The sequence below is a fragment of the Neolamprologus brichardi genome, chromosome 19, assembly GCF_056152115.1.
Source record: "Neolamprologus brichardi isolate AB-2024 chromosome 19, ASM5615211v1, whole genome shotgun sequence".
In the NCBI taxonomy this organism is placed as follows: domain Eukaryota; kingdom Metazoa; phylum Chordata; class Actinopteri; order Cichliformes; family Cichlidae; genus Neolamprologus; species Neolamprologus brichardi.
Genome location: NC_142122.1, coordinates 3224687 through 3244318, shown reverse-complemented (window position 1 = coordinate 3244318; position 19632 = coordinate 3224687). Strand labels below are relative to the sequence as shown.

Sequence of the window (19632 nt, the reverse complement as noted above, 5' to 3'; positions counted from 1 at the left end):
CTGATTACAACTACTAAAAACGAGTGCTTGGAATCAACTCTTTGTCATGAAACATCTGTCACCTGTCCAATTAACTTTTAACCTCTGTGAATAAAAATGGTTGTCATTTTTAAACAGTGCAACGCTTTTATTAAACCTCTTGAATTAAAGCTGAAAGTCTGGATTTTTGATTTAAACTCCACTGTGGTTTTATGCAGATGCAAGATTTGCATCACTGTCCAAACACTCATTGACCTAACTGTATGACTTCATGCTCTGCTATGCAAAGTGTGTCATGGGGTCAACTTTGCATGAACAAAGAGCCCAACAGTTGATCCAGCGACTAACCTTTTTGCATAGTAAAGCAGAAATGCACATGGAAGTGAAGTAAATGCATTTACAGAGAAAATATATGGAAAATTGACTGCAATGTAATGTTAATCCAAAGTAAAAAAACAAACAAACATTGGTGCATTTAACAGTTATGTCTCAGTTTGGCACTTTTGTTCCTCCATATAATAAACTACATGAGAAAAATCCCACTTCCCACATCTGAGTCTTTATTTTGCTGCAAAGGGAACAGAGAAGATTTATTCTAGTCACCCCACCTCTGCCCCAGGCTAATCCTCCGGTCCACCCCTCCTCACACTGATACCTTTAACTGTGAGACTCTCTAACCATGACTAAGTTGCCTTTAATAAACTGAACCAGGTGCCTTTGGCTGGTGATTGTGCAGGGAATCGACGAGGACATCGCTCTGTGAGTGAGAGAGATCACAGGGAAAGCCAAACAGATCTCCAGTATTTCACGTGACCTCTCTGGAGGGTGTGAAAGCCAAGAGCAGAAGAAAGAGAGGAAATTTTCTGTGGTGATGAAGAGCGACCATGCGTACCTTCTTTGGCAGCCTGCCAGAATTCAAACGCCACTTTGAACGCCTGAGCCACCGTTAGAGTTACCGCCTGGGCCTGTTGGGACGGAGGAAGAGACAGAGACAGGAATGAGGGATGAATAATACACGATACGCATCTCATGCATTACAGGAAGGAAGGGAAGGTATGGCTGTGACACAAACAGGAAACGACCACCAACATAAGAAGGATTTTCTTCACAGATACTCGGAGAGAGGGAAGAGAAACTCGCGGACAACACGACGAGTTGTTTATGCAACTGGGAGGATACGTGGCCTTTTGACCACAATGAAATTAGCGAAGGGAAGGAAGAGGAGGGAGCGGCTCTTTCGGCAAAACTCCAGGGATGGTGAGAAAGCCGAGAGAGGGATGACAAACTGCTCGCCTTTCGTGCTCACGCTCCTTTCTTTTCCCGACTTAATATTTACACATTTGCATAAATACACGTAAAGTGTCAGCGTGGCGACTCTCAGGTCTCTGAATAAACTGTTCTTCATGTGTGCAGCAGCTGCATGTTTTACCTGAATACAAAATTTTATTAAGGCTCTGAAGCTGCAGTGTGTCCTTAGCTCACATTGCATTTATTCACAGTAGATTTCTTTCCATTATGAGAAATCTGCCTCTTTAATGCCAGTTCCTTCACTCAGGGATTACATTACATTTATAACCCTATCCATGTCATTTCCTGTATCCCAGCTGGGTAAGCTTTCGTCTGAGCAGCAGTGATACTGGTGGTTACAACAGTGCAGTTACCTTTAAAATAAAGGAAAAGACAGGAAGTGTTTCATACAGAAAGGAAGTGCCTGTAAGTCACCTACACTTGTGTAAACTGGAGGCTGATTCTGTTATTTTTTGTGTGTGCCGGGGAAAAGAAAGAACCTTCATTATAAAAACTAATTGCTATGACAGATTAACCTTTTATTAAACCTTCTCTTATGTCATTATTGTCGAGCAGATTAGCACGACGACCCCGCTGAATAAGGTTTTCGCCTTTTTTAAAGTGATGGGGAGCTTTGTCCTTCCTTTATCCACCCAAAAGTTGTTTTAATTATAGTGTGGACATTAAGTTATGGATCAGGCTTTTTTCCTGGGCGAGCGATCCGAACCACACAGCAACATATTGATGACTAACCTGTGGATCATCTCCAATCCTGCACCTTCTTCCTGCCGTACGATGGTGCCATCAACATGAACGACATCTTCATTATGCTAACGTGTGTATATTAGCCTAACTGTAGCTCAGTTGCTGGCATTTATTGATTGCAGTGCTGTTAAACCCTGTGGGCAATACCCGAGCAAACACCGATCATTTTATTGAAGCTGAACTGTTTTGGGGCTCCAAGAAAAACAGGACTCAGACGTCCTGTCGCCCAGCGACAGTCGACAAGCTTGACGTCAGCGACCACGTCGGCTCGTCACACAGCAGGTGTTTGAAAAATATCAACTTACTCACCATTTTCCTCTTGGCGCAGAGGAAGGCGTGACACTCGAGGGTCTCGTTGTGCTGACTCTGGACGATGTAGGCAAACACTTTGTCGTGCATTTTGTCCGCAGTGCAATATGATATTCTGAAACAAACACACACATTCAGAAAGCCTTTAATTTAAGACTCATCTGGGATTAAATGAAACTTTATCTGCTCTAAGCCCTTAAGCTATTCCAGAAATCTGACTTAAAACTGCACACGTGATCAAACACACACACAAACACACTCCAGCTGTGTGCAGGTACACAGCTGGACAAAATCATAAATCTGAAAGGGAACGTGTGCAGTGGACATCTGGGCTGTTTGGTTTCTGTTACTACACACACCCACAGTGTCAACCCATAAATCATAGTGGGGACATTCCATATAAAAACAGTTTAATCTGGAAAACAATCAGCTGCTTTATGGTACAATAACTCCAGTATGTTTAATGATGCCACGCAAAATTTACCATGAATATTTTCCCATCTTGTAAGCCCTCAAAGTACATCCGTGTTGAAATTTATGCTGTTTAATTTCAGCACTTTTGAGCCATCATAACTTCATAAATACAGGAGATATGTACGTGGATTTTTATAGGGCTGAATCGGATGAATTTAACTCCCACTGCAAGCATCACAATCTAAAGTCAAAACCTCAACTTTGTTCAAACAGGTGTCATTTAACCCTGGCCCTTGATGGGATTTCTGATCATTCACCAGAGAAAACGTTCAAGTCTCATATCACCGTGTGATTGAAGGAGCAGCCATCAATCTTAAAACCTCTCTGTTTTTACCCGGGGCGCTTTTGGAGCCATGATTCCTTCTGTGTTCAAATAACTTTCTAATTTTCTTTTGACAAAGAGCCGCCATGCTAATAATTTCTCTAACATAGTTTGGACCTAACATATCACCCCTGAGCTAAAACTGAAGGTTCAAGAATCCTAAAACTCTGAGCTCACAGATGAGCCTCAACCACAGAAGTACAAGCCAGGAGCTCAAGAAACTGCAGCAGCATGTTCCCCTCCAAAGATTATTAAGAGCGTAAAAGGGACACAAAATCTTACAGCAAAAATAAATAAATAAATAAATCAGAAATGCTGGAAAAACCAGAGCAAAAATTTCACCCTGCCTTAACTGGAGGAGCTGTAATTTCACTGTAAGCTGGTAAAATTTTGCATGGCTTTGTGAAATATGCTAAAGTTACTGTAATAAATAGCAAGAATTCGCTGCTGCCTGGACTCTGTGCAGACCAAACGTGCACACGCAGAAGGTCATCTTGACGTGCGAATCCTCTGCGTCGTCTGTGTCGCTCTGTCAGTCTCAGGTGCAGGGTACGCTTTCAAATTAAGCCATAATAGCTTTGCTCCACTATTTGATCATGGTGCCATCACTCTAATGCCAAAGACTCGAGCGCGACGGCGATTCGGGGAGGGGATACCCAAGATGATCGAAGAAGGATATAATGAATCTCTGCCATCTGTCCTTCCTTTCTCCTTCGCGCATCATCGTCACTGTGCGATAGTCACACAGTCTGCTAACCAATGACTGAGACATAGAAAAGTTTGGAGGGGTGAAGAATCACAGCTGATCTGAGGAACACAACCGAGATTTACGGGCAAATGTTTAGGCGGGAGGGCGTCGGGGAAAATTGGGTGTCAGGCTAATCTGTTTGTTTTATTGGCCGTTCATCTTCTTAGCAGATGTCTGGCGAGCAGATAGAGCCAGCTGCTTTACGTCTGAGCTCTATGCTGAGGTCACAGCTGGACTCGCCCGGTACAGCTTTCTAATTACTATAAACTATTTATTTCTTCAAATAAGAGGGTTCATAATTAACGCAGCGTTTTCCTGGAGTAGAGGGTTGGTGCTGAACAATGACGCCAACGCGGACGTGTCAGCTTCCTCTGATATCCACTTGACATTTTAACAAGTAAGATCAGTTACAGCCTGCAACCAAGCTTCTTTATGGCCTCTTCATAACATCTCAAATAGGGTTGAACTCATCCACGGATACTGCAGTTACAGCTGGAGCTGGGACGTGCCCATGACTTGTCTTAGGTCCTTTTAAAACAAAACAGTAGCAACCACTCCATGGAGCTGGTGGTGGAGGGATTTGGGTGCCCGAAAGATCCCAGGAGCTATAGCAAATCAGTCGTGAGCGAAGAGCAGCACCAAGCCTGACTCACGAGCACGCTATAGAGACGACAACCTGGCTTGGACCAGAGACACCTCAACCTCCAGGCTCAGTGAAAATGAGCCACATGAGCTCATTTTCCTGTAGCACACCACCTGCGGGTGGAGCTGCAGATGTGAAGTGCTTTGTGGCAGTTGAAGGCGGACGCCTTGGAGGTCGAATCCCGGCTACTTAAACTACTTTAATGGAGTAAGGAGGATTGTTTTGTGGACATAAAGGTTTATGCTGCATTTTTGGGCCTGATTTCACTTTTCAGACCTGGAAGCTCTGTTTTATATGGAGTCTATTAGTTAAATAGCGAGAGAAATATATGAAACAAAAGAAGTTAGTGTTCAAGCTCCACCCTGTTATTTGGCTCTCCTATCACCAGCTTTAACAACATCCACTTAGCCCACGGGAATAGGAGTGTCTACTCCTGCATCTCCCCAAATCCCACAGTGCATAAATTGCTGAAAATCGGCTCAGAAATCACAACTTTCAGGTTTTCTTCAGTATCCAGTTAATCCAGTGATAACAGGACATGCTGTCAGCTCTTCCTGCATCATTTTAATTTGAACAAATATGGAGCTCGGGGCTAAAACTGTAGATCCCTGCATAATTTTCTGAAGCACATTTCGCTCACTTCCTCCAGAACGTCCTTGGTTAAAAAAAAAAAAAAAACATTGCTCAAAAAAAAATGATGCAAATAAAAGAAATTCTTACAGAGCAAATGAAGAATTGATCTTAATGTGTTTGGATACACTTACAGCTTCCAGCAACACAATTAATCAGCTGACTTTTATCTCCACCCAACCCTGTGACATCTGTCATTCTGCCTCACCCTCCCTTTGCACAGCAGTGAAAATGTTAGCCAAGTTTAGTCCCAAAAAAAAAAGAAAAAGAAAAACAGCCTGGAGATGGAGAGACGAGATTTTTAATATAGATAAATGGTGCATGCTGGAAAATTAGCTCCATCTTGCACAGCTAGGCGACAGTTGTTCAGTGATAAGCGATGCAAAATTGAGCAGGTGGGGAGACTTTCCTCTCAAATAAAGGCAGAAACATGACTTGTCCATCATATGGCTCCATGATACCTTGAGAAAACGGTCAATAATTTAAAAGTTGTCCTCAATCTGCCAGCTTTGAAAAGAAATTAGCGTACACAGCCCACATTCATGCTGGGAAAAACGCTGGAAAGTCCCATCTCTCCTTGATTTGTCAACTCATATAAGTGGAATTTGAGAAAAGTGAATCCAGCTCGGGGCCAGCAGAGGCGAGGCAACTTTTATATGCAAGCTCTGGCAGGCAAGTGAGCTCTTAAGACAAGTGTGTGTAAGACACATCTGAGGTAGAAGCTCAGACACACAGCTCCCGAGAGCACTGACACTCCTACCCTCCCTGCCTCTCCCACCGCCTTGGGAGCGCCACACCTCCTAACACTCACATCTATCCAGTGATAAATGACAGCAAGAGGCGGAAAACAACTTTTGCTTTATTGTGAATGATAAAGAGAAGCTTAGGGTGAAACTATTTCACAAATCCAGACAACCTGGTCAGGTCAGCGGCACACAATGTTTGCCTGAGGAGGTGACAGAGGCAGACTGACCTGTATATGGAGACGTTTTCTATCAGCTGGTTTGAGGCACTGTCACGCAGGATGATTCCACGAGGGGAGACCGTTAACGAGACTTTCTGGAGCTTTTTCCCACTGGCTTTGGCCTGGAGAAAGGAACGTGTAAAGAGAGGAAAGGGTGGAAAGAGAAAGGGTGGAGGCCACAAAAACAAAAAGAGGGAGAGAGAGTTAGCTAACAGAAGGAACAAGAGGCTAAAACCTCAGGTGCTAATCTTCATTCAGCATGGTTAAAAATAAAAACTACATAAAACATTAAAGTGGCATGTTAGACCCAGTGGGCTGGAACAACCAACCTATTAAATGATGACTTGTATCTCTCGTAGCAGTTTTATTCACATAAAGAATATTTTAGCTAAAAAGAAAAAAGGTGTTTTATATCCTCAAGTTTAAAATTACTCTGAGGTTGAGATGTAGAAATGCTTTAAACCTTCCCTCCGTTTCACTTTAGTGTAGTAATGTGAAGATTATTTTAACCTGGGCCTAACTGGGCCTAACTGGGTTCATTTCCAGCTCCACATTTTCATTCCTGGATTTATCAAAGTAGCTTTGCATGATGCGCTGCTCAAAACAATCCTTCTTTATCATTTACCAAGGCTTGATGCGCGGTCTGTTGGAAACAAGATATTTTAGCTCTTCCACCTTTAAACATACTTGCTTCTAATTGGCTGCCCATTGCACTAGAGGTGGGAATCACCATACATCCCACGATACGATATTATCACAATACTTAATGCACGATACGATATTATTGCGATTTTTTTAAAATATTTTGCGATATTCAGATTCTGTACATAAAGGTAAACTTTATCAATATTCATTTTATCTAATATCAAAGTCTCACACTCAGTCTTTCTCTCATTTCAGTTTTATTGTTGACAAACTGAACGGTTTGTATTACAGTCTAGTCCAACTTAACTGAATCAACCATCTGGTACAATTATAGCTATTCTGAACTATGCAGTTTATGAAAACTATGCAGCCCCTTCAGCAACTGAAGAATCTGAAAGTAAATTAAAACAAAATATAATTTTACATTAAATAAAAAAGTTTTAAACTTAATTAAAATAAAACATGTCTTAAATTAAAATAAGTAAACTGTCATGTTTATTGCTGCCAAAAACAAGTTAAACACATTTGGACAGTGAAGGAATGTCAGGATTCTTGCTCAGAAAAAGGATCAACATGCTCTGAAGTCAGAGCACAAAAACCTTTTTTGTAACAAAGTATCGATTTCTGCTGTCCCTGTATCCATACATTATTAGCAAACAAAATATCACCATACTACACAGTATCGATTTTTCCCCCCACCCCTACATTGCACACACAAGGTTTGAATGGCAGGTGGGCGGAGCTTCTGTGTCCATCTCAGGGACATCATCAAGTTTAGAAAAAGCACCTGAAACTGTGCGCTTAGAAGAGTCTAAAGCCTGAACTTGTGGCTCTCAGGATTACTTGTACAAAGGCCCATCATGTTATACTTCAGCCATGTTTAATATGAGCACCTCTCATGGTTAGAGCGCCTGCGTGAGAGCAAATAATTCAGGGTATCGTATACAATCTATGTGGCGTCTATCGTTAGACAAAAGCACTGTCACACAAACCTGTGCGATAAAGATTATTTACTTTATCAAGTCTATTGCTTAAAAACACTCAATTCCCATTCAGGAGTAAGCATCCTCTGCAGGGGGGCTTTAAGGGCAGGCAGCAGATTAGACCCAATCAGAGCCTCTGACTTCATTCACCGTGTCCCACTATTCTGCCACCGCTAACTTCATTATCCACTGAGCTGCCAGATCCAATAACATTAAGCTCTCCACCATGATAAAGCTGACTGAGTCACACAGTGTCCACATACTAATTGCATCCTCCTCTAAATGTCAACCTGGGCCTTAGGGAAGCAGCCAACCAGTCACTTTTCACCGAGGTGTCGGCGAGGTCGGGTCATAACGGAGCACGCTTCTGAATGACTAAAATATTTAAGCGGCAGAGGTGATGATGAAGAAAACGTCACGTATGCTTGAGAGAAACTCATTTTCTGGGAACCGTTTTCTGAACATTAAAAAGAGATTTTAAACTACTCGTGCGTGCGCATGTGTCTCACCGTTGCCACTATCCTCTTGACAGCTGCTGCTGAGAGCTCCTCTCCTTTGGGCTGCTCGACCATCGTGACCCCCAGATACTTGAGCTGGAACATCATGCCCTCCAGTAGGGTCTCTCTCGTGTCCGTCCAATTCTCCGGCAGCTCTGCAACATGAGACAAACACCAGTGACACGTCTGCTCACCACCATTACTAAAAATCCCCCCGTTAGACATGTCAGCACAGCCTGCAGGCTGGCAGAACGTGTCCTTATCATGGGTCTGTACACCCTCCTTTCACAATGGTAAGATTATGCTCTTGTATGGAGTATATTACACTTGCTACATTAACGACCGTGAGCTCAACTTAGGTAAGTAACAGGAAAAGCAAGGCCTTCAACCTGACCCTCATGGATCAACTGATTTGTTTACTAATAAACAAAATCTTAATACTAAGAATAGTTTTTGATTTGACGCTTTAAGACCTACCATAGAACCAAGTCCGCCAGAGCTTATATTATATTTTTACATGCTGTGGAGCCATTTTTGGGAGCATTTCAAGTTGCTATACATCAATACAACCATTATAGCCCAAATTTTAATAATATGTCTGCATTAAGTGCATAGTAATTACATACAGTGCAAAAAAGTGCAATAAACTACAAAAAAATTGAAAATCGTTTTTGTTTTTTTAACATATATTTCTAGTTAGAGAAATTTAAGAGGCTTATCCCTCAAAACTGTAAATACAAAAAAGTTGCACAAAATAGTTTCCCACCACAGGAAATTTATTTTGAGTGTCTTCATAGTTTTATTTTTGAAATACACCAATTTTTATACACTGCAGGAAAAACGAAAATAAATATTATAATGCAAATTTGCAAAAAAACAGTATATGCATCAAAATAAACTATTTCCAGCAGTGCAATATGAGTCCTAAGCATCCCAGAAACGACACAGAAAGTCATAAAGTCAAAGATAACTATTAAAAACACCAGTATAGGCTCATAAGGCCCTGATGGTAAAAAAAACTACATTTCCACAAAAACGACGTCACTTCCTGTTTCGGGCAAGACATGGAGGACATGCGATAGTTCACGCCGATAGACGTAGGAAGTGTTACAAACAGCTGATCGGATCGGCAAAGCGTGTTTCTGAAATATTATGTTTTTGTTGCTGCAAGTGCTTTTTATGCAGTTTTCGCAAAGCTATATGTGGAAGGAAACTGTGACTTAGGACAATAAATTTTTATATACTGCAGGAAAAACGAAAATAAATATTATAGTGCAAATTTGCAAAAAAGCAGCATATGCATCAAAATAAACTATTTCCAGCAGTGCAATATGAGTCCTAAGAATCCAGAAACAACACAGAAAGTCATAAAGTCAAACATAACTTTTAAAAACAGAGCTGTTTTCTGATTTAAAAAATCACTTTGGGCAAATTTTCAGTGGCGTTACCACCATGTGGTATATGTGGCTGGTCATAATAAAAGAAAAGGTTTGCTGTTCACCAACATTCAGATAACAGACTCATGTTCTACCTATGAGTTCTTCTGTGCTTTTTAATATCGTCACATTTTAACACTAAAATAACGTAGCTGTGTGATCTTGTAAGACCAGCAGAAGAGGTTTGCAACTGTTGCTTCACTGCCTCAGATTGCAACAGTTTTCTTTTTGTATAAGACGGGATGTCCTCATCTGTGGCCTCACATTCAAATTGCATGAAATTAACAGTAGATTAAACTCACAAAATATTCTGCTAATTCTGAGGGGGATGTGGGAACCCACAAGGATGAATGCATAACTTTATATCATAAAATTATACATCCATTTTTTGCATCTTTTGTACTTCATCAGTAATCAAAGAAGAAGCAGTTGTAGTTTCTTTTTAATCATGCAATAAACATTTTTCCATTCATAAAGAAAAGGTGGTTTGGGCCTCACTGATACTAGTTTCAGTGTTTATTTTAGTTTTATATGATTCGGTGTGTGTCAGGGACAAAACCTGAGCAGTTCAGATTAGACACCACAACAAAAACAGCAGTTGAAGGCAGCTGACTCGGAGTCATGCAAACATCCCCAAGCCTCGAGAAACATGTGCATCCATGCCGCCATAAGCTGTCTGTGATGGCACATGTGACCAACATGAGGAGGACTAAAGCTAAAGACAAGCTTGGTTAACTGAACTGTTTTTCATACTTTGTTTTGGTGAACTATAATGACCTCTAGTAAAAAAAATAAAAATCTATGTGCTTCATAAGGTGCCATTCGCAAAGGCTTTACCCAGACGTTACTGCTGTCACCCCAACTACATGGAGTATTTCCATCAGTAAAAATGACTCCATCAGCAAATCTCCTGTTGTTTGGTACACGGGAGAAAAGGGAAACTTCAGACAATGAAACAATGGTGATAAAGTACCTTTCAAAGGAAGAGAGCTTTATCGTGAAGCTGGAAGTGTGTAGAGGAAATGTGGAGCTGCAGTTACTGACAGCCAAAGACTTTAGTTTGTTTAATTTGCATGAATCACACATTAGCAAAGCATAACGACAGTTTTTTTAATTACTCTTCAGCGCATCTGTTCTCTGCTTTCGCACTTCAAATCCGTTTCAATATCAGTAAACACACACAATTATACACACAATTAAGCACAGCCTCGGTTTCACAGTTATCCCGTTCTTTCCCATCGTCAACCTTTATTCTGGTAAAAACACTGATTACAAAAAACACCAACATTTAAGGGAAAAAAACAACATGAGCAGTGCTGTGTAGATCATACATCTCTTACAGATTCAAGAGGAAAAACTAGTCGCTCTTTCCTGTTTGCCACATTTCATTTATAATCCTGCCAACTCCTGCCGGTGAAGCTATTCATAAAAGACGGCTCAGGGCGAATTTGTTTTCGTCTTATTGTGCCATTATGAATAAAGCTTCTGCATCTGGTCAAGTAGTGCCAAATCCCCGACACCTATGTTCAACTTATGCCAGCACATCGCATTAGATACCCAACAAAGCAGAGCAAAACTGAGTAAATTAGCAACCAGCTGCATAAACAGCAGGGGAAAAGTTTCTGAGTGGAAGTTCACACAAGTAAACAACTGCTGTCACTGTTCAGCCATTCGCTCCAACAATAAACAAGCCGAGCTCTCCTTGAAGCTTGTAAAAGGTTTAGGGCTTGCCTCTGTGTGGTGTGATTGAGTGAGGGGCGGAGGGAATCCATTTCCCCCTTCAAAAGGTCCATCGGAAAACATTATCAATGACAGCACTAACCCAGGGTCTTCGACGTGATCGGCTGTCAGTGCCACAGTGTTTTTGTCCAAGATGTGCAAACAGGTGGAAGTGGGAAGAGTTTAGGCCTTTCTAAGGGCTTCAAATGTAACGTTTGTTAACCTAATGTTTCTCCTCCTGGTATTGGTCTTCTCTAAAGGAATTTCACCCAGACTGAAAATAAAAATCAGCCACTTTTACACCAAGTTTAATTAAATGAAGATTGGTGGTGTTAAATACAGTAACACAGACTGCTTGTCTACATGCAGACTAATCGTTACGTGCACTGTTACGCTCGAAAGTCCCAAATGAGCAGCAAACATCTTATTAGACATGCAGCATTTAAAAGACTCTGGGCCACACCAATGCTGAAAATACCAGTATGGCCTATAACACTGTTATAAACAATAACAAGATTTAAACTTTACGTCATACTTGCTTTAAACACTTCCATTCCGTAAAACTGACACACCAAAAGCCGATAGGATGATGGTCGCCAAGAAGGCCGATAGCACTGTACGAAATATTGTGATTCCAATCATTTAGAACACTCATTTAAATGTAATATAATGCTCTTATTTATTTTAATGTGGGGTTTCTTTGACCCCATTGATCCATTCGCACTGATACTGGTGTTTAAAGTAAGCTGCAGTCTAGTCCTGAGCAGTAGCTTATGCAACCCAAAGGTCCCTGCATCAGTGCTGATATAGGAAGTGAAGAAGTCAAAACAGGAAACAAAGTGATTGCAAAGGATTATTCAAAGTTTCTACAGAAGGTCATTTCCAAATTTCCCTCCGAGCTCCGGCGCTGATTTATCTTTGAAATGCCAGTAAAGACCAACCCACGCATGCACGACACCAACGACATTAGTTTTGGCGCACGGCTCCCTTGGCAAGGGTGTCAGTGGCGAGCGTAAACTGCCAGTTAGGTCGAGACCAGCTGATGGGGCTTTGATCATAAAGCCCATTTCACAAGGGCAACCGCCCGTCCCTGCGTGCCTGAGCCTCCACCACAGGCTGTGGGTGCAGATGGCGACAAAGAAAAGCCCAGGCTGCGGGGGACTTGGCAGCCGCTGCGAGACACCGAGGGATGAAGCCAGCCGTGGACGGATACCATTAACTATGAAAACGCTGTGAGTTCTTCCCTCGTTGACCAGTGGCTCACTTTTACACCATGTTGGCTCGAGACGAACTGAACAGAGAGTGAGACTGGGCTTTTTAACCGAAAACACGTAGCTGTACAGGACAGGGGTTCAACTGATTTTATTAAAAAATAAAAATATAAAAATCGTATCGATTTTGTTTTCATTATATCGTGGAGCAAAAAAAAAAACCGTAACTGATATAAAAATGTAGTGCACAGCACGAAACAATTTTATGCCTTTTCTGAGGAACATTTTAACTATGTAAATGTAAATAAGTACTTAATTTAAAAACTGCTGAACAAATATAAAAGGAGACCATTGATGTGCAAAAAACTATTTCAGTTTTCCAAAGCTTTTTGAACACAGTTACTGTAAACAGCAATTTAAGACACCATATAATTTAGGGAACATAAACCATTTGGAAACAGCTGCTAGCCTATAATATTCCTTTGTTCTCCAGCCAAACCAACCCAGTGTGAGTGGTTATGGAGAATGGTTTTTAATGGTCTAAAAGCAGCTCCAACCAAACCGACACTTAAGTAATGGGCGAGTCTGACAGTGAACGCCCCACTCCAAGGTCGAGCTCTTTGAGCTCCTGAGTGGGGGGGGGCAGATGAAGCTCTCCTGCTGAGCTGATCCTGCAGTTACATTAGTGCCTGGATAAGAAAAACACTCACTATAATAGAATCTGTGGTGGAGAATCACTAGCTGCTATTCATCACTGAAACCAAGTTACAAGCAGTCTGTGGAGGCCATAAATGTCCATCGGGAGGGGCAGGCGCTCGAGATGTTTGCTGGATGCTGCGTTTGTGTGCAGAGCATCTGTTCTCTCATGTTAATACAGTTTATTTTGCTGTTAATCTGAGACGCTGTAATCTCATCTCATATCTGCTGTGCTTGTTTTTGGTTCCTTTTTCTTTTACTACCCACAGTAAGCTTTTTTATACTGCATTATAAACTTTGCTGTGCTATATTCTGCTTTTATATGACTAAAATGAATCATCGTTTAATATTTTATTTAAATTTTATTTTTCATTGTGTTTTATTTAAGTTTTAAATTATTCCACTTCATACTGTTTTATATTTAACTTTTCCCCCCCTCGCCTTTCCCTACCTCTCCTCGTCTTTTTCATTCCTTGCTTTGGCCCACCTTTCATTTCCTTACATTCCTTTCCTTTCTTTGCCTCACCTTACCTCTCCTTATCACTCTTCTTTTTCTTACATGATCTCACCTTTTCTATAATGGATAGAAACACATGCTTAACCTGCACGGTCATAACATCTCTAACCTTGGATGCCTGCTAGTGTTTGTAGAAGAGACGGCGAAGCTTCAGCTGAGAGACCCTCAGTGTTTACACAAAAGCCACGCCGCTGACAGGTCTGCTCCAATGAATCTCAACAAACTGTCAGATGTGCTCAGTAAATGCTCCGAGTGATTCAAGGATGAGGAGAGACGCCAATCACAGAACACGCACAGGCTCTGAAAGGCGAGCCACTGAGCCACGCGTGACCAGCAGTTCACCCTGACTGCAGGGACTCGGGAATCCCTTATCGAGGGAGGATCTGGGAAGGCGATCGTAAGACAAGAGTGCACAGATAACAAGCCGAGACTTCGAGTTCAGCAGATGAGACAAATGAGAACGAAACAACAGCTTTCTTCAAAAGCTGGCGTGATAGCGGTCCAAATGAGCAACTCTGGAACTGGAGCTATTTTTAGCCTGCTGCATACACCCAGAGTGCTACTTTATATGCAATAATAATCCATTTTCATATTGGTCACATTTGCATTAGCACAACTAACACCCCCACCAGCAGCAGCCTGGCGTGCAGCTGCGGTGCTGATTAGAGCAAACTTCAAAGGCTTCTCGGCCGGTCAGTGAGAGCTGCTCACGGGTGACACTGCCTGTAAATAAGCCTGAGAGAGCAGGTGATGGAGAGCTGCTGTTAGCTGAGAGGAGGGAGACAGGACAGGTCGAGCCTGTGCTTATCAGCAAGCACGATGGTCTAATTAAGCAACCTTCTTCAAAGGATGGAGCGGATAAATAAAGCAGGGTGCTACATTTTGGTCCCTTTCTGGGTCAGATGGTCATGTGCTGCAAACACAGCTGGTTCTGTCCAAAGGATATGAGTATAATTAGCTGCCAGTGTGTTTTCTTTATATGTAGCTCTCAGTCACAGAGGTCTAGAGACCAGCCAGTGATCGGAGAATACAAACTCTTCAATAGTAACCTGTGGCTGCAAGGTAAAAATGTGTATTGCCCAGCAAAATGGCGAGTTGATGCTGGAGGTTACTGGGAGTCACTAGGTAAAACTGGTCACAAAGACTATAAAAACCTCCTCCTTGCAATGGCTTTGGTTGCAAGCAGGTTGCAGACAAGTTGCAGAAAAGTTGCAACCTGCTGTCATACTGACAGCAGAGACCGTTTGCCTTCAAAGTAAAAGTTGCACCAGTAAGACACGACTTTTACTTTTACAGAGAACAGTCTCCATTTTCAGTATGCGTCTTTCGTGCAATCTGCCTGCAACCAAAGCAGTAACGAAGCAGACTTTTAGAGCTTCTTTTCGACACATTTCACCCAGCAACCACTCACCAACCAGTCTGGGAATGCACTTTTTTCCCCAGTGGCCTGTGGTTGTCTAGGCATGTGTGACTGAGATGTGGTCATACATTATGTTAAATGTTTTGTCTGGGGGGGGAGGATGCATCACATCAGAGATGTATCATACGTTTACATCATCTGCAGAGTTCACATTATAAGGAACAAAGACTGGGAAATCAGATTGTGCTGTGACTTATAGTTACACTTTAACTCATTCATTAATTTTAATATCACTCCTCTGAAGTTAAATCATTACAATAGGCATAAACTAGACATATGCACCAAATGCATACCAAGGAACTCTTTGATTGATTGTCATAAAAACACACAGCTCATTTTTCCCAGTTTTCCTGCTGCACTGAACAAAGTTATCCTTGGAAATAAAACAGGTTTGACAGAGTCGCCCACACAGTTCATGTTGAATCCACACATTTCTTTACATGTTTAAATTTTGATATGACAAAGGTTAAAGCAACAGTATCACAGCCTCGTAATAACCCCTGATAAAGGAGCCTCTGACAATCAGTCACTGAGGCGTATGCAGCCCATAATCACACAGTTCACTCTGCCAATCAAATCCTGCTGCCATCACCTCGGTCTCCTCCTGCCTCGGACAAGTTTCAACACTCCCAGCTGCAGAAGAAGAGGCGAAGCAGGAAAAATGTACTGCTGCTTCATCGCTCAACTGCTGATGTGAGAAACCTCTAAAAAAAACAACAGCTCACAGTAAACTGAGAAGAGCGTAATGTGTGTGATGTCTGGATCAAATGTTCCTGTAACCGACTGTGATAACAGGTCATTAAAGCGATGAGATTTCTGCACAAAGAGCATCTCTGACGCATTTCGCAATGTATGACACTGCAGCTCACACTTCAAGCTCCTGAAATCTGTGGTTATTTCACTGAATTTCAGTTTTATAGCCAGTCTGCATATCAAAAACTGAAGCACAGAAAGAATCATTCATGACTGAGTCTTTGTCACGTCTTACAACCTTTTCCATCACCTCTGTTATTTTACTTTCTCTAATATCTAAAAGCTGAATAATCTTCCATTTATCCATCCATCCACCTTCTGCTGCTTATTCCCAGTCCGGATTGCAGCACTGGCAGTCTAAGCAGAGACGCCCACACATCTCTTTCCCAGAACGAACCGTCCAGCTCTTCTGGTGAAACCCTGAGGCTTTCCCAATCTCACCAGTGTGGACATGCCCAAAACACCTCACCTACAAGGCACTCAGGAGGCACCTGATGAGGAGAAGAATTTGCTCTACTCTCAGCCCCTCCTTAATGGTTCACAGGAAGCTCATCTTTGCTGCTTGTCTCTGTAATGCTTATTCTTTTGGTCATTTAATAATTGGTCAAAATAATTAGAGACGTTACACTAATCCTTCTGCCAGTTCCTGCTCCAGTCTCCTCTACCCGGGAACAAGAATCCCATTCCAGATAATCCTTGTCCAAATTCATTCATAAACATACAGCTTTTTCCCTCCATGTTTTACTCCAAGCAAACCAAAATGTGTCACTATTAACTAGGGATGGTTACCGGTATCCGGTGCCATGATGGCACCGGTTCTGACATAAACGGTAGTAACCAGACCGAAAAGCAGCGCACATTTCTGTTCTTTTTTTTTCCTGAGCTGTGACACACTTTAGATTCTAGCCAATCATTTTACGTTTCTGAGGATAGTAGGCGGGTCCAGGTACGTACGTTCTTTTAGAGCAGAGCTACAGATTAAAAATGCCCAAGGCGAAGCGGTCAAAAGTCTGGCTGTACTTCACAGCAAAAGATGCAAACTCAGCAGCTGCAACAAGTGATTTAAGCTGATACTGTGATACTGTCAAAGGAGGTAACACCTCAAATCTGATGAAACACCTGGCAACGCATAGCATTTTTTTTTTAAAGCCGAGAAATGGTATTTGATAGCTTGCTGCGAGACCTCACACCGTGCACATCTACTGCGGGTGTAGCCATAGCCCTGCCAGTGTAGCAGAAATGATGAGGATGATGATGCAGCAGCAGCCGTTCTTCTTTGCGTGAGTAGCTTAATGTTGTTCGTGTGTAATTTACGTTGAGTAGGCTAACCACGTTATTACATTAATGCATGTAAGGTGAACTAGCAAACACCGTCGTAGTTACATGCGGCTGTCTTCTTGTTTGATGGCAGATACTCCCTTCACCCTGGCCAAAAAGGCTAAAATGACCAAAGAAAAAGTGGGAAACAGTTAAACATGAGAGGTTTTTGGACAAAGTTTGTGTTTTTTCCATTGATTAAGCACTGCTTCCAGCCAAGAGTGATACCATAAATCCCCTATAGCTGCAGAAAAGGCTAACATTGTTATCTTTTTTACAAAAAAAAACCAGCTGAACATGAGAGGTTTTTGGACCAATTTTGTGTTCTCCATTCTTTAAGCACCGGTTTGAGCACCGGCACCGTTTCAAAAGTACCTGTTTGGCACCGGTATTGGATAAAACCTAAACGATAACCATCCCTACTATTAACCATGAGGGGACGTCCAGTCCTCTTACTGTCTGGGGACAGCAGCAGCAAAAGTAAAAACAGGAAGAAGCCGCTCTGTTCTAAAGCCGTGAGCCCCCACTTACTTTTACACCTATTTGCTACATGTTGTGTACTGTGCACATATACTGCACTCATATCAGAGTAGACATATCCCAGAAAGCAATAGATACAAGAGCAAGGTGATTAGCTTAAACTTGCAGAGTACACCTGGTAGTTGGGTCAGATGAAGGTTAAATCATGTGCAATCACTTGGCATCAAGGGTTTGGTCTCAGTCTGGTTGATCTGGTCCACACCTGAGTGCAATTACTGTGTTCACACCTGCATAAACAAACCCACTGGGGAGGGAGATCCATTTAACCCTTTAAGACCTACCATAGAACCAAGTCCGCCAGAGCTTATATTATATTTTTACATGCTGTAGTGACATTTTTGGGAGTATTTCAAGTTGCTATACATCACTACATCCATTACAGCCTAAATTTTAATAATATGTCTGCATTAAGTGCATAGCAATTAAATAAATTGCAAAAAAGTGCAATAAACTACAAAAAAATTGAAAATCGTTTTTGTTTTTTTAACATATATTTCTAGTTAGAGAAATTTAAGAGGCTTATCCCTCAAAACTGTAAATACCACAGGAAATTTATTTTGAGTGTCTTCATAGTTTTATTTTTGAAATACACCAATTTTTATATACTGCAGGAAAAATGAAAAATAAATATTATTGTGCAAATTTGCAAAAAAAAAAAAAAAAAAAAAGCAGCATATGCATCAAAATAAACTATTTCCAGCAGTGCAATATGAGTCCTAAGCATCCCAGAAACGACACAGAAAGTCATAAAGTCAAACATAACTTTTAAAAACACCAGTATAGGCTCATGAGGCCCTGATGGTAAAAAACTACATTTCCGCGAAAATGACGTCACTTCCGGTTTCGGGCAGGTCATGGCGGACATGCGATAGTTCACGCTGACGTCTATTCCAACGTAGGAAGTGTTATGAACAGCTGATCGGATCGGCAAAGCGTGTTTCTGGAATATTATGTTTTTGTTGCTGCAAGTGCTTTTTATGCAGTTTTTGCAAAGCTATATGTGGAAGGAAACCGTGACCGAGGACAAGCTGATGGCATAAGATGTAAGTACAACTCCTCCGGTTTCATATGCAAAAAAATTACTGCGCTAGCTCACGTGGTTGCAGATCTACCAGGATTTAAAAATAGTTACGCAAAACGGAGCATGCTCGCTCTGACCGGTTTTAAAGGGTTAAACTGACAGAACACCGCAGGAGCGAAAACACTCTAAAAATAGGGTTAACCTATAACAACTGAACAACTGTTAGGAGTGCAATGCTGAATCACAATATCATCATACACACACTACCAGATACATCTATGATATCAATCTCAAACTTCTACATCGCCTTGTTCTCGAGTTATCACATTCACAAACTTGGGTGTCGACACTCCTCGCCCATCCGCTGCTTGCCCAACAATCATCCCATCAGGTTAAATTAGAACTCATAATGTATTTATACACTATGTCTCCACCTAAATTTTAAGATTAGGTCTGAAGGGTTAACCAAATATGCTAATAGTGAGATATGGCAGCAAGGCCCAGCTGCAGCTGTCCATCTCCTCTTGTGGTAAAAGGCAGAAAACATAACGTTGATGGTCTTGGCCGCTACTTTAAGATTCGATCATTACCCAGAAGTTTTCATGAAGTTTTAATGAAGCTAAAACTACAGAGGGAGATGGGTCCTTTTGATGCAACAAGAGATTAGGAGAAGCAAGACGGCACAGAAGTCTTGAGAATTATAATCAAAGGGATTTGGTCGATGAGCCTGTGCAGAAGTGGTAAAGCAGTGGTGAT

At 41.7% G+C, this 19632-nt stretch overlaps 1 protein-coding gene across 6 annotated transcripts in view; it reads right to left on the bottom strand.

Annotated features, from left to right (window-relative positions):
* ldlrap1b (low density lipoprotein receptor adaptor protein 1b) overlaps positions 1–19632 on the bottom strand; it is a 54802-nt gene that overhangs the window by 18615 nt on the left and 16555 nt on the right. For all 6 annotated transcript variants that reach the window (XM_035915171.2, XM_006807481.3, XM_035915172.2 and 3 more), the window contains exons 2-5: positions 8259–8401; positions 6131–6243; positions 2341–2455; positions 872–944 (exon numbers count right to left, since the gene is read on the bottom strand). In XM_035915171.2, coding sequence (XP_035771064.1) covers positions 872–944; positions 2341–2455; positions 6131–6243; positions 8259–8401 — 444 coding nt within the window. The remainder of the gene's footprint in view (positions 1–871; positions 945–2340; positions 2456–6130; positions 6244–8258; positions 8402–19632) is intronic.